We start from the raw sequence: 17,576 nt of genomic DNA on the forward strand, positions 1-17,576 counted from the left end.
AAAAACTCCATTCCAGCTAAATTTAGTCACCTACCTTCCTTCCAAGCATACCAGCAAGCCCTTGGTCATCATGGTTACCTTTCCCTAAACTCCCTTCCTCGTTTTTCCAATAGGTCCAAACCTCAGGCATTCATCAAAGTCAAGCTTAAATGGCCCCTTCTTATCCACAGTGTTCCCTGACTCAGTAGCTGGAACTTTTCTCTCTTAAACTTCCTAAGCACTATGTCCTAATACACGGTATTACCACTTTCTATCTTGATTTAGTAGTTTATTTACTCCAGTGTTCATTGCAGCACTATTTACAATGGCCAGGACATGGAATCAACCTACATGTCCATCAGCAGAGGAATGTAAAGAAGATGTGGTACATATATACACAATGGACTATTACTCAGCCATAAAAAGGAATGAAAAGATGCCATTTGCGGCAATATGGATGGACCTAGAGATTGTCAGACTAAGTGAAGTCAGAAAGAGAGAGACAAATACCATATGATACCACTTACATGTAGAATCTAAGAAAGGGTACGAATGGAGCTATCTACAAAACAGAAATTCAGTTACAGATGTAGAAAACAAACTTCTGGTTACCAGGGTATAAAGAGTGGGGGAGAAATAAACTAGGAGATTGAGATCGACACATATACACTGCTATATATAAAATAGATAACTAACAAGGACCTACTGTATACCACAGGAAAGTCTACTCAATACTCTGTAATGACCTACATGGGAAAATAATCTAAAAAAGAGTAGATATATGTACATGTATAACTGATTCACTTTACTGTACACCTGAAACTAACACAACATTGTGAATCAACTACACGCCAAGAAAATTTTTTTAAATAGCTTAATGGTTGACTTGATAAATAGGTTTAATAGTTTTGATATGATAACCCTCTCTGCATACACACAGGATGGATTATAATATTCAGAGATACTACAACTAAAAAGATCATGCCCTCTCCCATATATAATTCAAAGTAAAGAGGCAGATCTAAATCATAAAATGTACCTAAAGAAGTTCAATAAACCTTTTGACTCAACAAACTTACTTTTTGAAATTTACTCTAAAGATTACCCCCAATTTTAGAAAAATGCATATATACAAGATTATTGGGCTTCCCTGATAACTCAGTTGGTAAAGAATCTGCCTGCGATGTGGGAGACAAGGGTTCGATCCCTGGGTTGGGATGATCTCCTAGAGGAGGGGAAGGCTACCCACTCCAGTATTCTGGAATTCTGGAGAATTCCATGGACTGTATAGTCCATGGGGTCACAAAGAGTCAGACACAACTGAATGACTTTCACTTTCACAAGATTATTAATTGCAGTACTATTCATATCTGCAAAATACTGGAAATTACTGAAATGCTTAAACATAGAAGATAGCATAAAACATGGTATGCATACAATGGTATGCCAACCAGAAAAGGAACCACTTTTTTTAAATATGTAGAACATTACTATCCAAAAATCAAAATTATTCAAAAAAGTACTAAAAGGAAATAATTTCTCTAGTCATACTTTTGATGACACGGGTGGGGCTTTCATACCAAGGAATTCTCCAGTTCTCTGGACCAACTGAATGTCCTGACAATTCAATTCCGACACTAATTACTTGCCGGCAATACAGGAAACCGAGGTTCAAACCGTGGGTCAAGAAGATCCCTAGAGGAAGGAATGGAAACCCATTCCAGTATTCTTGCCTGGGGAATTCCATGGATAGAGGACTCCAGCAGTCTACAGTCTAGGGTGTTGCAAGGAGTTGGACATGACTGAGCAACTAACACTTTCACTTTCATGGTGTAGACCCCACAGACTGAACCTCACTTGAGACACCAATCACAAGTAGCGCGCCCAAAGGATACCAACAGTACTGTCTGACTTGGCTACAAAATCAAGATCTTTGGATCAAACTTTCCCATATTGTCTATACTTTCTTATCTCTCTTCATGGTCTGATATGAATTTCTCAGAGCCATCTCTGTCTTGGAGTCAGATAAAGACCAACTCTGATATTTAACTGCTACAGAATGACAGTCTGTAAGGCCTCTGTGGGGGGAAATGTTGGGATGGCCTCCAAGGTCTTCTTTACCTCTGAGACGTGAAGATGTTATAACTACAAATACTCAGGTCCCAATGTCATTGTCACCCTGGTTCTGACTTACTATATATGACTCAGTAGCAGTAGTCAAAGGTTTCTTTGACTCTTTATAAGGCCCTTCCTCCATCTTGGTCCAACATCAAGCCAGACTTCCTCCCCCTCCCCTAAAAATGACCCTCTTGGGAATCCAGGACAGTTCTAGCTTTCTCTAGCTCCACTCCCCTTTCTCCTTGTGACTTGATAGGAATGGTCCAGGCAAGCCTGGGTCACTACACTCAGCCATTCTCTCTCTGTCGGCAATGGAGCTTGGTATTCACTCACCTCAGGAGAGACTTTAGAAGGCTGCAGGATGCAGAGCTGGAGTGCTAAGAAAGGAAGAGAGAGAGAGAACTAGTTCAGTGTGTCCACTTACTAGTTGGAAGATCCAATGATGGCCACGTTGTCAGCACTCTGCTCCTTACAGATCTAACTCCCTGAGCTGCTTCCCTCCTTCTTACAATGGGGCAGCCCCCGATCCACCCAGACGTGTCGACCCGGACACCACAGCATAATCCATTTCCAACCTGACTGGGACTCTCACCTGTCCGGTGCCTCCTATGGTGACTCACCTCCATCCAGAAGAGCCAGGAAGGCCAAGATGAGGAAGGGTACAGTCTTCCCCAAAAACACATAAGTCACACTTCCAAAGGGAGCCCCTACTGAAAAGGAAAATAGCCATGGATTCCGGAGGTGAGGACCAGTTCCCAGGGAGCATGACCCATTCATGTTCATCCAGTGAGCACTTCATGAGGACTTGCAAGGGGCTGAGCGCTGCAGGAGAACATAAGCCTCTGAGGATTCAGAGATGAAGACGACCTGCTTTCAAGGGGTTCAGTTTCTAGTGGAAGAAATGTGTGAGTAGGCATGGGGGTGTGTGACCCAAATAATTAGAACATGATGAAAAGTAAAGGCTCCATGTAAAGAAATTATACTCCAATAATAAAAATAATAATCATAATAACTAAAATTTAAAAAACAGGGGAAAGAAAAGCTTCCATCTGCAAAGTGCTAAGTAATCATAGTGCATGTGTGCTCAGTTGCTTCAGTCATGTCCGACTCTTTGTGACCCTATGGACTGTAGCCCAACAGGCTCCTCTGTCCATGGGATTCTCCAGGCAAGAACAATATAATGGGTTGTATTTCCTTCTCCAGGGGACATTCCCAACCCAGGGATCAAATCCACATCTTCTGCATTGGCAGGTGGGCTGTTTACCACTAGCCCATGTAATCACAGTAGAGTGAGTTCAAGTGGCCATAGGGGCTTTGTTAAGTAGTTAATACAGGTGAGCATAAAGCATGTGTGAAGAACACAGAGGTGTCAGAAAAAAGAAGCAATATAAGAAAGTCCCTGTCACTAGAATAGGAGTATTTGGGGGACCAGGAGAGTGGGAACTTTTGGTGACTCAGCAGTAAAGAATCCACCAGCCAATGCAGGAGATGTGGGTTCAATACTCGGGTCAGGAAGATCCCCTGGAGAAGGAAATGCAACCCACTCCAGTATACTTGCCTGGAGAATCCCATGGACAGAGCAGCCTTGTGGGCTACAGTCCATACAGTCACAAAGCATCAGACACAACATAGCAACTAAACAACAACCCTGTTACTAAAATAAGAGTGTTTGGGAGACAGGAGAGTGGGGAAGGTTGAGACTGAATAGCCAAGGGCTCCATGTATGCAAATAAAGCATGTATTTGGTCTTGTGGGCAAGAGAGAAGCACCAGTGCTTTTCTGGTGGGGGAGAACCACAAGCTCTGGGCATAGGAAGCTTCTTCCGGAGGCACCTTGGAGGAAGGAGGCAACATACAGATCAGGCAGGCAGCTGATGCCACGTTCTAAGTGAGATGTGAAGAGGAACTGGCCTTGAGCCAGGAGGATATAGTGGGCTTATTCATTTGGGAATGAAAGGTGATAAACGAGACAAGGAAACACCCAAGTCTTAGCTTGGGTGTTTGGGGAAGCGGATACTAACACAGAGTAGAACTTTGGTTCCCTGTCCTCACCATGGGGGTAAAGAGTAGGGCCGGGGAGAGATGCTTGGTGTCTTCTTCTCAATTAGCTTGCAAACTCTTAGAAGGCAGGAACCACATCTGAGACTTCTGAGCTGTATGCCCTTTGTGCTAGCATTGTACTTGGCATGTACATAATGCCTTAGGAAAGACTGAAGGCAAGAAAAGGGGTGACAGAGGATGAGATGGTTGGCTGGTATCACTGACTCAATGGACTTGAGTTTGAGTAAACTCAGGGAGACAGCAAAGGACAGGGAAGCCTGGAGGGCTGCAGTCCATGGGGTCACAGAGTTGGACACAACTTGGAGACTGAGCAACAACACAGTGTATATAATATGTACTCAGTAAAAGTGTGTGTCTTGTTGGACTGACCGATTAAACTAGATTTCAAATGAACCTCAAAGAAAGTATAACCTTAGGATTTGGAGCTTGGGATTCGAGCCTAGAAAATCTGAGTCTGTATTCTGCCTCTGGCATTTCTTGGCCATGTGACCTTGGATGACTGTGAACCTTTTTAATCCTCATCTGTGTAATGGGGACAATCATTCCTCCTTCACACTGTGGTGGTGAGGATTTAAAAAAGATTCTGTATATATTTAGCACAAAATCTGGCAAATAGCATGGTCCCCAGTTGAAAGCACTGGCCATGTATGGAAGCAGAGATGAGGTAGCAGCTGCTAACATGTGAAGATTCACTTCCATGAGTAGACTAGGTGTCTGGACCATTCCCAGCCCCTTATGGGCTATTTAGCTTCTTAAAGGGAAAGAGATTCTGCTTTCCCTAGGCAGAACTTCAGAAGGAATCAAAGCATGGTTGAACAGAGAAGGAAGGAAAATACTGTTTTCCAAGACCTTAGAAATACCTGCCTCCTGGAGATATCTCCCAGGTGCCACTCACCCAGCACTCCCAAGGCCAGGCCCCCCAAGGCAATTCCCATGGCCTGCCCTCTCTCATGGTCATCAGTATAGACACAGGCCAGCATCCCAAGACCTGAAAGGAGATAGGCAGGCAGAATTAGCATACTGTCTCTGCCACTCTCATTGAGTCCTTGGTCTTGGCCCTATTATATCTCCAGGAGTCATCTTAACTAGAGTTTCAACTGGAAGGGTTTTATAGAGCCTAACTCATAGTATTTTACACATACCGTCCCCGAGGGTCCCCCAAATGCCCACATGACCCACCCCTTCTGCTCAGAATATTATTGGAAGTGCAAAAGTCTCTGAATGCAGAATACCATTATCCAATGATCCTGTATTTCATATCACTTTATCATTTCCCTGAATCCATGGATAGGGAGTAGGTCAGGGAAGGAAAACCCATGGACATAGAACACTGCTCTATTCAATGAAGGTGCCCATGGAAGAGTATGAAAGCATCTGGGAGAGAGTGTGGGCTGGGCTCTTACTTCCATTTACTTACATGTAAAATGGCATAAAATCTCTACTTCATAGGATTACATGAAGTCATGTATTTGATAATACTTTGCAAACTGGGATATTGTTACCAATAGTATCAATATTACTGTTTCTATAAAACATTAAGAGGGGGACAGAGAAAAGACCACAGAGTGGCATTAAATTAAAACTTTGCTGGCTGCACCTTTTGCCTTGGGTTTGATCTGACCTGAGCTAACTCCACCTAAATATTACCAGAGAAAGTTACATCAGGCTTAGGGATTTACAGGCCCTGCCAGCAACTCTATAATTATCTTGTTTTTGAATCACAATTTCTGCATTTTCTGATGATAGTTTCCTTAATTTCTTCATATAAATTTTATAGGGTCTGAAAGTATTAATAGTAAGAGATGGTAAGAAATGTGTGTGTATTTAAGATGTCAACATTACCTGCAACAGATGAAAACGAAGATCCAATGCCTTGAAGAGTTCGGGCCACAAAAAGCAGAGTATAGGTACCAGAAAAGGCAAACACTGGGCAAAGAGAATAGCAAGAATTCCCCAGTTAGCAAATGGCCTTTGATGGTCTGGCCACCAGTAGATGGGCTCACGATATTATAGACATGAGCCATTATGCTCATGTTTTAATAAAGAATGATCACTGCTCCCTGTTTTCAGAGCTGCTTTTCTAATCTTCTCCCTTAATTAGGATTGTGTTATAATTGACAGGAAGACTGAGAAACCAAAGAAGCATAAACCTGATGCACCACATGGTGGACAGAAGGCTGGGTGGCACATTTCCTGCTTAAAGCCCAACATCCTGCCCACTGGAGTCAGGGCTGAACATGAACCCAATGCCCTGAACTGAGAACTAGTCCCTGGACCCTACTTTTGGATTCTCCACATGCAACAACCTGATTTGATCTTTGCTATAGCTGGGTTCTATTGGGTCATCTGGAGTGGGAGACAAAAGCTATGTGTACTTGAAGGTCCATGGGTATTGGGTAGAAAAGAATATCTTGTGATTCAATCGGATCCTTCCCCTCATATTGGAAAATCTTATAACCAAGTCAGATCAGTGAGTATTTATTAAGTAATACTGATCAGGCAGCTGTGCTGGACTCTGCAGCAATATGAAACAAAGAAACCACCCAGTTCACACCCTTGAAGAGATGCAGTCTACCAGAGACTGACAAGCACGCATGAAACCGAGGGCCAAACAGGAGTACGTTATCAGAGACTAAATTACAGAGTGTTGGAGGTAAGGTTGATGAGTCCAGACATGTCTCATCCCAGATGCTAAGACAACACCGCAGAAAGGAAGACTTGCTCCCAAAGTGTCTGCATCAGCAGCGTTGAACCCCTTTGCCCATTCATTACAATGACTGTGCTTATAATCTTACCCCATTACTTCCCCACATGATCACACCGTCTCCCAAACATGCAAATGATTGGCCTCTCCCTGCCAGACTTCTAATGATCTCTCCCAGGCTTTCTGATTTCAATCTGTTCAAGGTCTGCTACCCCTGTGTCCTCTGAGAATAGTTTGACCAACTCATCCCTGTTTGCCCAGGACCTTCATGATTTTGTTTTATTTTTATTTATTTATTTTATTGGTGTATAGTTGCTGCTTTACAATGTTGTGCCAGTTTCTGCTGTACAATGAAGTCAAAGCGCTATATATATACACATATATTTCCTCCTTCTTGGACCTCATTTGCACCCATCCATTCCACCCATCTAGGTCAAGAGGCACTAATTATTAAAGGAATGAAGATCAAAACTTTAATGAGGTATCACCTCACGCTGTTTAGAATGACCATCATCAAAAAAATCTACGAACAATACAGGCTGGAGAGGGAGTGAAGAAAAGGGAATCCTCTTGCACTGTAGGTGGAAATGTAAATTGAGGCAGCCACTATGGAGATCAGTATGGAGGTTCTTTAAAAAACCAAAAATAAAACTACTTTATCTTATTTTATTTTTTTGGCCACACCTCACAATATGTGGGATCTTAGTTCCCCAACCAGGAAATTGAACCTGTGCCCCTTGCAGTGGCAGCATGGAATCCTAACCACTGGACCACCAGGGAAGCCTCTAGGACCTTTGAGGTTTTAAAATCAAAAATCTCACATCCTGGAAAGCCCCTCAGTCCCAGGCAAACTGGGTGGTTGGTCCCTCCTGTTTAGGAAGACTAAAGTAATTTTGCACCCCTAACACAGGCCACCATTTAACTCCTAATTACATTAAGTTTGTTTTCAGCTAGGGGCCCTTAGGGAGAGTGATGGGCATCAGCAACCTCATTTAGTATTTAAAAACCCTGAAGGGGACTTCCCTAGTGACACAGTGGATAAGAATCTGCCTGCCAATGCAGGAAACATGGGTTCAGTACCTAGTCCAGGAAAATTCTACTTGCTGCGGGGCAACTAAGCCAGAGTGCCACAACTATTGAGCCTGTACTTTAGAGCCCTGGAGCGGAAACTACTGAGCCTGCACACCTAGAGCCTGTGCTCCACAGCAGGAGAAGCCACAGCAATAAGAAGCCTGAGCACTGCAACGAAGAACCCCCTCACTGCAGCTGAAGAAAGGCCAGTGCAGCAAGAAAGATCCAGCAAAAAATAAAAAAAATAAATACTTTTTAAAATAAAAGACAAAACCCTGAAAGAATGCTACTCAGGATCCCCTAAACACCAAATGTTTGCTAGAGTTAGGCCAGCAAAAAATAAAATAAATAAATACTTTTTAAAATAAAAGACAAAACCCTGAAAGAATGCTACTCAGGATCCCCTAAACACCAAATGTTTGCTAGAGTTAGGCCAACGCAGTATAGCAACACTGGTTATGGCATAGAAATAATAATTATTATTTAATACACAGTTTGGTAGATAAGAAAGCTTTCAAAACATGAGTTCTTGGCAGAGAATCAGGCAAGGACCTTATGCTAAAAAGTATGGGATCCACTAGCACACTGCATTATCTAATTTTGCAGCGTGTTTGTTGTGTCTCCCAGGCAAGCATCAAGTGCCCAGGAAAGCCCCTGGGGTCCAGTGGTCAAGAATCACTTGCCAATGCAGGGGGCATGGATAGGATACCTGGTCCAGAAAGATCCCACATGCTGTGGGGCAACTTAGCCTATGCACCACAACTACTGAAGCCCGTATGCCAAGAGCTTGTGCTCTGCCACAAGAGAAGCCACTGCAACGATGAGATTGGGAGAATAACCCCCACCCACCACAACCAGAAAAAGCCCGTGCACAGCAACGAAGACCCAGCGCAGCCAAAAATAAATCAAGTAAATAAATCTTTTTCTAATGGAGTTTATTTTTAAAAAAAAGAATCTGCCTTCCAATGAGGGGGACATAGATTCAATCCTTGGTCAGAGAACTAAGATCCCACATGTCATGGGGCAACTACTGCCACATGTGTGGCAATGACTGAACCCATGCTCCACAGCTAGGGAGCCCGTGTGCTGCAAACTACAGAGCCCGTGTGCTGCAAATTAGAGAGCCCGTGTGCTGCAAACTAGAGAGCCCGTGTGCTGCAAACTAGAGAGCCCGTGTGCTGCAAACTACAGAGCCCGTGTGCTGCAAACTACAGAGCCCGTGTGCTGCAAACTACAGAGCCCGTGTGCTGCAAACTACAGAGCCCATGCACCCTGGAGCTTGTGCACCACAGCGCGAGAGAAGCCCACGCAGCACAACGAAAGATTCTGCTTGCCACAGTGAAGACTCAACGTAGCCAAAAATAAATAAGAACCGAACTCCAAGAACCACAAGAACTCCAAGATGTGTAGAACCACATGTTTTCGTCTTTACATTCCCTCAGTGACTTTTCACCATCAAGGCATCATTCATATGCACCATAGAAATGAATTATATCCCTCTCATTTGATGAAACAGAGCACCTTATTACTTTTTAATTTACTGCTTAGCATAGGTTGGAGCTTCCCTGATAGCTCAGTTGATAAAGAATCCACTTGCAATGCAGGAAACTCCAGTTCAATTCTGGGGTCAGGAAGATCTGCTGGAGAAGGAATAGGCTACCCACTCCAGTATTCTTGGGCTTCCCTTGCGACTCAGCTGGTAAAGAATCTGCCTGCAATGCAGGAAACCTGGGCTCAATCCCTGGGTTGGGGAGATCCCCTGGAGAAGGGAAAGGCTACCCATTCCAATATTCTGGCCTGGAGAATTCCATGGACTGTATAGTCCATGGGGTCGCAAAGAGTCAGATATGACTGAGCAACTTTCACTTTCATCACTTTCAGCCTAGGTTGAGCTCTTAGAAGTTCAATAAAGATTTCCAACTTTAAGTTCTTCATTTTCTGTGATTCAATTAGAATGTCAAAAGTAGGCTTACGTTCTCAGATAGAACTTCACACATGGAGCTCCTGCACTTTGTACCTTTCAGCCCTGAATGAAACAAGTTCCTGTTAAGCACTGGTAGAAAGGAGTCAAGTTCTATTCTGGAAGAGATGGAAGCTTCAGGAGGAACAATAGGAAAAATAGAAAAGCAATAGAAAGGTAGTAAAAAAAACAAGAGGGAGGGACTTCCCTCGTGGTCCAGTGGTTAAGAATTTGCCTGTCAACACAGGAGACATGAGTTCCATCCCTGGGCCAGGAGGATCCTACATGCTGCAGGGCAGCTAAGCCCCTGCCCCAAAACTACTGAGCCCATGAACTCTAGAGCCTGTGCTCTGAAATAAGAGAAGCCACCACAATGAGAAGCCCTCACACTGCAACTAGAGAGTAGCTCCCACTCGCCATAACTAGAGAAACCCCACACACATCACCAAAGACCCAGCACAGCCACAAATAAATAAATAGACAAGTAATTTGGAAAAGAGAAACAAGAGAGAATGGGTGTGTTACTTGCAGGAGAGGCAGCAGAGGCACCAAGCTGCCTTCCCCTTTATTAACCTCTCCCCACCCCCTCACCCTCGCCCCGTATTCATTCTTTCTTATTTTTTCAGGGTCAATTTCCAGGTATATTTTATTTCACTTAATATTCTCATTTTATCTCCATTTTATTGGGAACGTTTATCTGATGCTGAGTAGACTATTTGTCTTTCTCTTTCTTGTTTCCTTAGCAAATTTATTTTCTAAATCTATAACTTTAACGGCCTTCTTTGAAGGCAGTAAACTTTTTTGAATTTGCCAGTTGCTATTGACCATTTTAGATTTTTTGTTAGCTGCCCTTTACCCTTGTAAATCAAAATACTATGACCTATTCTCAAAGATGGGAAGTGGGAGGTTTGTACTAAACTCATTCAAGGGATTACTCACACACACACACACACACACGCACGCACACACACTATATTATACATATTAAAACAGCCTTCACAATTTTCCCCAGATGAATGAAGTGAACTATCTGTTCTTTTACAGTGTAATATACCAATGTCGGGCTTGCCAGTTGGCTCAGTGGTAAAGAATCCACCTGCCAGTGGAAGGAGATGCAGAAGATTCAGGTTCGATTCCTGGGTCAGGAAGATCCCCTAGAGGAGGAAATGGCAACCCATTCCAGTATTCCTGTTGGGATAATCCCAAGGGGTCACAAAGAGTCAGATACAACTGAGCAACTGAGCACAGATACGAATGCCACATGGACCAAGTTGTCTCTACTGCTCTGGTCCCCATAACAAAACTGTAAAGCATTTAAATCAGTGTCATAGGCCACTTAGTCAAATGACTAATTAGCTAACTTGACTTGGCTATCTTCTCTGTAATGCATGTGATAAAATCAAAGTTAATCAATGAAGGGAAGAATAGCGGGAACAAATTACTTACTAACTGTGGAGATAAACATGATAACAAAGCCAGCAAACATGGGGATGTGATATCCGATCCTAAAAGGGAATTAAAAAAAAAAGATACAAGTCCAATAGCCATCCATGTACTTGCAATATATTGTTTCATGTAATTGGGAACAGAAATGTAGTCATTTGAGTGTCTCTGAATGCAGGTATGGAGATGGAATATGACACATGGATACATACAAATAAACAAGCAAATTTACCTGTTAGCCAGGACCCAAATCCTCTTTTCCAGAAAAGATAAAAGATAACAGAAAAGATATGCACAGTGCATATCTTTTTGAAACATCAGAATAATCCGAACCATGAAGTAATAAGAGGGCAGCACTCTAGACTGCAATAGGCTTGTCCTATTTCCACCTTTTCCCCATTTAAACCATGTTCCAGGGCAATGAAATAACACCAATAGAATACTTCTGTTCACTGGTTCTCTTCTTGGTACTAAACAGTTGTGACATTACAAAAAAACCTGAAACCCGCAGCATTACACCAATACTGGGTTGTTCTTCCCAAACACCTGACTGCCTGGGATGCAGACAAGTAATCACCTTTATCCCTTCTAACCACCTGTATGATATCTTAGCCCGTCCTCCTATTTCTGAGTCCCTGAGTCCCCTATATGGCACTGCGCCCATCAAGATACCTGTTGGTAAGAGGTCCCACGAAGGGGTTGACAAGAAGTTGCATCAGAGCCTTGGAAGCAAATAGAACCCCAACCCGTATGTTCTCTTCCTTGAGGAACTCTGTGGCTTGAAAGCAGCTGTTTCCATGTGCTGGGATGGCTTCAGCGACTGGAGGGGAGATGGTGCCAGAAATGCCACTTGTCCTTGCTATGCCACTGGGCACACTTTCTTCAATAGCCACGGTGTTGTTTTCAAAGAAGGAGAAGATGGTGGAAAAGGCGGGAGTGAGGGCAGGCTGGGAAGTTGTGGTGGAGCCGAGGTACAGAGAACCATTGATGTCTTTGGACTCTATGGCATAGAGGTAGGTGGGCACGATGGGCACTGAAATTGAAGTACAGTCATGAGGGCTAAGGCCAGATTGTCTTTTGACTGTTAGTCAGTTCAGGGACATTACCACGTAATCCAGATTTATGCTCATGGAGATGTCTAAGTGACATGATCTGAAGTCTACTCAAAGGCTGTGCCAGGACTTCCCTGGTGGTCCAGTGGTTAAGGACCCACCTTTCAACTGAGGACACGGGTTCGATCCCTGGTCCGGGAACTTAGATCCCACATGTTGTGGGGTAACTAAACATGTATGCCACAACTACTGAGGTCCATGTGCCCTAGAGGCTGTGCTCTGCAACAAGAGAACCCACCACAACGAGAAGTTCATGTACTGCAACTATAGAGTAGCCCCTACTCACCACAACTAGAGAAAGCCCGGGGGCATCAACGAAGAACCTGTGAGCCACAACAAGAACCCAGCACAGCCGGAAAAAAAAAAAAAAGACTGTGCCTGCCCAAATTATCCCATTAGCTCAAGTGCCTGAATTCCAACCATCATACAACTGGTCCTCATTATTCCTGGACTCCATATTGGCTCATTCACTCACCGGCTAACATTTATTTGTAATCACCAAAATCAATGCTCACAGAGCCAGTACGGTTTTTCTCAGACATACATGCAGAAAACACTGAGTCATCAGATGTTCAGTTTTGTAGCTGAGGCTGAACAAGGCAGGCTCTGCCTTCTTGTTTCACTCTTATACAGATATGCGGAGCATGAGGTGGGGAGGAGCAGTGCAGGGCAAGAAGGTGCAGCTCTGGGGCCAGTTGGGCAGAGCTTGAATCCACTCGGCACCTGTTAGTGGGGCTGCCTCAGGCAAGTCACTTAACACTTCTGAACCTCGCTATCTCTTTTGTAAAAAAAAAAAAAAAAAACAATCTACCAGAACAGATAACATTTTTTTTTAATTTAAGATTATAATCTATATGGGGTATGCGTGTGTATGTGTGTATTTTCCCAAGGAGCAATTATTTAATTGTTATTACAATATTAATTGACTAAATGCATGCATGCATATATGTACACCAAGTCAATTCTGTTGTGCCCGACTCTGGACTATAGCCCACCAGACTCCTCCATCCATAGGATTCTCCAGGCAAGAATACTAGAGTGGGTTGCCATGCCCTCCTTCAGGGGTTCTTCTCGACCCAGGGATCGAATCTGAGTCTCCTATGGCTCCTGCATTGCAGGCAACTGACTAAATATTAATTGACTAAATCCAGTGCTCAGAGACTTTCCTGGTGGTCCAGTGGCTAAGACTCCATGCTTTCACTACAGGGTCATGGGTTCGACCCCTGGTCAGGAAACTAAGACCCAGCATGCCCCAAGTGAGGCCATAAATAAATGTGAATATAGATAAATAAATCCAATGTTCACAGAAACTTTATAGAGTATAACTACCACAAATAAGAACTGACTGTACTGGATTTAAATTTGTCTCAAGAAGATTCTTGTTTAGAAGCATATATTTTACCCAAGGGACTTCCCAGTTGGTGCTACTGGTAAATGCGCCTGCCAATGCAAGAAACATAATGAGACACAGCTTCAGTCCCCGGGTGGGGAAGATCCCCTGGAGGAGGGCATGGCAACCCACTCCAGTATTTTTGCCTGGAAAATATCAAGGACAGAGGAGCCTAGTGGGCTACAGTTCAGAAGGTCTCAAAGAGCTGGACACAACGGAAGTGACACAGCATGCATGCATGCATTTTATCCGAGGGGAAATATGTTGGCACCCATTTATATACCAGCATAACTAAATGTAAAAATTAATACACTACCAACTTAAAAAGAAGAACTGGGAGGGAATGAGCCATAGGAAAGTAAGATTTGGATAAGGAGTTGGAAATCCACATCGAATATGTTGGACTTCCCTGGCAGCTCAGCTGGTAAAGAATTCACCTGCAATTCTTCAATGTAGGAGACCCAGGTTCGATTCCTGGATCAGGAAGATCCCCTGGAGGAAGACATGGCAACCCACTCCAGTATTCTTGCCTGGAGAATCCCCATGGACAGAGGAGCCCGGCGGACTACAGTCCAAGGGGTAGCAAAGAATCAGACATGACTGAGCAACTAAGCACAGCATAGAGTGTGTTATTTTGACAGAAGAGACAAAAGCAACACAGTGAGAAGATACTATTCCAGAGGCCTTTGGAATAATTAGCACCCTGGACAGGAGTAGGGGGAGGAAGAAAAGGATTTCCAGTTCTGGCTCCAGGTCAGCCTCTTTGATTCAGTCAGATGCTCTCTGAACCCCCATCTCTTTGAACCTCTGGGGTCTTTCAGCAAAGGTTGGCAAGTTGCAGACTCCATTTCCTGCTGTTTCCTCCAATCCATAGCAATCTTGGTGTCTTCAAGCACAAAAGGAAAAAGTCTCCAGTCCATTCACTGCAGAGTTCTGACAGGGCACATGCTGCCCCCTGGGGCACAGAGCAAATTAACCCCCAGCACCAAGACCCCCAAACGTACCCACCACAGTGAGCAGCATGTTGTCCAGGAGCAGAGCAACAAACACAACCAGCAGCACCAGCTTCCGGGATGCCCTCCCCTTCTCCAGTAACCGCTGAGGAGCATCCAAGGCTGCCCTGAGCATGCTGAGGGCTGGGCCAGGGCAACTTCTCCACCAGGTTCTCAGGGAGGATCCTGTTATAGTTACAGGTCTTTGCAGAAAGAAGGGAGAAATTCTGTCCAGAAAAGTGAAACTCATGATTAAACTGAGAAGCACAAAGAGTTCAAGTGATAGGATGGTATTTGTTTTGGTGTTTTTTTTTTTTCATTTTTAAAAAATATTTTCTTGAAGTATAGTTGATTTACAATGTTGGGTTAATTTCTGCTGTACAGCAAGGTGATTCAGTTATATCTATGTATGTATTCTTTTTCATATTCTTTTCCATTATGGTTTATCACAGGTTACTGAATATAGTTCCCTGGCCTTGTTGTTTATCCATCCTATATATAATAGTTTGCATCGGCTAATCCCAAACTCCCAAAGATCAGATGGTATTTGAACTTTTCCGTGCTCCATCTCTGTTCACGTCTTATTCATCTCCATAACTCTATCCCATTCCTGGAATGCCTTCCAAGAAAGTACTGCTTTTTATATCTGGAACTTTACCCTGCACATTAACAGGCTTTATAGAGTATCATGGAGTTCTGTGTTTCTCAAACATCCGGCATTTGCCCACCACCTTGGTAGTTTATGGCATATCTGAGGACTACTTGTATTGTTATTTACTTAATCTTTTCCCCTAAAGCCACTCTTTTAAAAAGCTGAAACACTATTGTTTAAAAACATAACTTTATGTGCTATGTCAAAAAAATAATATTCTACATCTATGTACCACCCCAAAGTAGCCCATATGCCACAATGTTATTAAAACTTTTGCTGCCAGCAAGAAACACTGACCTTGACCAGCCTTTTCATCTCACAGATGAGAAATCTGAGATTCAAGAAGCTAAGAGGTTTGTCTCAGGTCACACAATTAGTGACAAACTAGAACAAAATCCCAAGTATTTTTTTTAACTTGCAGGAAAGTACCCACCACCTTTCCTTGTTCTGTGGTACTAGAAACACACCTATTTTTTTGTTTAAGCTTACAAACTCCTGCTCAGAAATGTGTGCTACTCTGTGTAAGTAAAATCCTAGCTTTAATGACTCATTTTCTACTTAGGACTTCACCTCATTAGTCAACAAGAAGTCACAGTACTTTGTTAAACTTCAGGTAATAACAGTTGCTGGGAAGAATTCCATTTTCTTTTATGTTATTGCTGTTGTAGCAACAACAATTCCAATTTTATAATGTTTGAAATAGATTACTGTCAAGAAACATACCAGGCTCAAAAAATTGTGTTCCCCTTAATTTGAAACCTATCTTAATAAAATAATCAGAAATACAGTCAAATATTTTCAAGTAAATAATTAAATGTTTAAAATAAATAATCTTATTTATGTTAGTGAAGAAATGATACATTTTGATGGTAGAATATAAATAGTTCTCAAAAATAATGTCTTCAAATAATTTTGATGATTTAGAAAATATCGTTAATATGTTAAGAAAAAAAGGATATTAGACTGTATTAGCCTGACCTCAATTATGTAAAAAATATAGATGCACCATTTTAGAAGAATAGAAAGATACACAAGAGCCACACAAGAGTTATTATAATCAATGGGAAATTATGTTATTTTTGAGTTACTCTATAACTTATTCTACAATTAACTAATTTCATAATATAAGAAATAAATAATTTTAAATGATTATCATTGGGGTTCAATAGTCAACTTCACATGTTAGAAATATCCAAGCAGTGAGCTACTCTGTTCAAAAGCAAGGGCTGGAGGAAAAATACCGTCCACACTATAGATCCAAGTGACTGAGGGGCGCCCAGGGAACCAAATTTTCAGATCAGAAATTAAGAAATAACCAGAAAATGCCTGCAAATCATTTAAGAATCTTCATTTCTCGAAATATAAGGAAAAACTATTTTTAAATACAAATTGACTCAGGATATATAAGAAATGCATACACAAGAAAATAAGAAAAGACTAAAAAGAAAAACAATGGAAAACTAAAAGATGTAAAATGGAATAAAATAAGTACTCTGAGAACAGATCAAAAATATACAAGTGATCAAAACCAAAGGAACACCAAACCAAACAAAACCAGGAATTTATCAACAAATCAGTAGTAAATTTTAAAGTCATAATTCTCTACTCAGAGACACAAATTATAGAGAAGGATTAAATGTGGCCAGAAAGAGAAACATCTTACCTTAGAGTTCACCTGGTATGAGGTACTCAGTGAGGTATTGCCAGCTGTTAACAGTTCAGCAGGACTTTTCTCATAAAGTGGTTCTGCTGGTGGATTTATTGCCACAGGTTATCAGAGGAGGCCATGTGTGCCCTTTGTCCACAAAGATTTAATTGGAACCTTAGCTGCCTGCGTCACAGGGAGGAAAGCAGCACTGAAGAGCACAAAGAGCGGGGAGAAATTATCCTAAACAAAGATGCACCGGGCTACACTGTTTTCCATCCATGCTTATCTATCATCAAACACAGTAACTTTTGTCTGGGTCTGAATACAAATTGGAAGACACAACGGAACCAGGGTACAGATCCTGTCCCTTGTTACTTAGTCAAAGAGCTCCGCATATCCAGTTGCTTTCTGGAAATAAACACATATTAGAACACCCACAGGGCCAAT

At 42.4% G+C, this 17,576-nt stretch overlaps 1 protein-coding gene across 4 annotated transcripts in view; it reads right to left on the bottom strand.

The window, feature by feature from the left end:
* Positions 1-14,965, bottom strand: part of SLC18A1 (solute carrier family 18 member A1) — a 33,890-nt gene extending 18,925 nt beyond the window's left edge. For 2 of the 4 annotated variants that reach the window (XM_088837707.1, XM_055427899.2), the window contains exons 1-7: positions 14,842-14,965; positions 12,008-12,368; positions 11,339-11,397; positions 6,000-6,083; positions 5,053-5,145; positions 2,718-2,807; positions 2,431-2,474 (exon numbers count right to left, since the gene is read on the bottom strand). In XM_088837707.1, the coding sequence (XP_088693833.1) occupies positions 2,431-2,474; positions 2,718-2,807; positions 5,053-5,145; positions 6,000-6,083; positions 11,339-11,397; positions 12,008-12,368; positions 14,842-14,965 (855 nt within the window). The remainder of the gene's footprint in view (positions 1-2,430; positions 2,475-2,717; positions 2,808-5,052; positions 5,146-5,999; positions 6,084-11,338; positions 11,398-12,007; positions 12,369-14,841) is intronic. The other 2 variants (XM_088837708.1, XM_088837706.1) reach the window with 1 other exon arrangement.
* Positions 14,966-17,576: the final 2,611 nt, after the last annotated feature.

The sequence above is a fragment of the Moschus berezovskii genome, chromosome 7 (genome assembly GCF_049115385.1).
Source record: "Moschus berezovskii isolate FMDL1 chromosome 7, NW_MosBer_1.0, whole genome shotgun sequence".
Lineage (NCBI taxonomy): Eukaryota > Metazoa > Chordata > Mammalia > Artiodactyla > Moschidae > Moschus > Moschus berezovskii.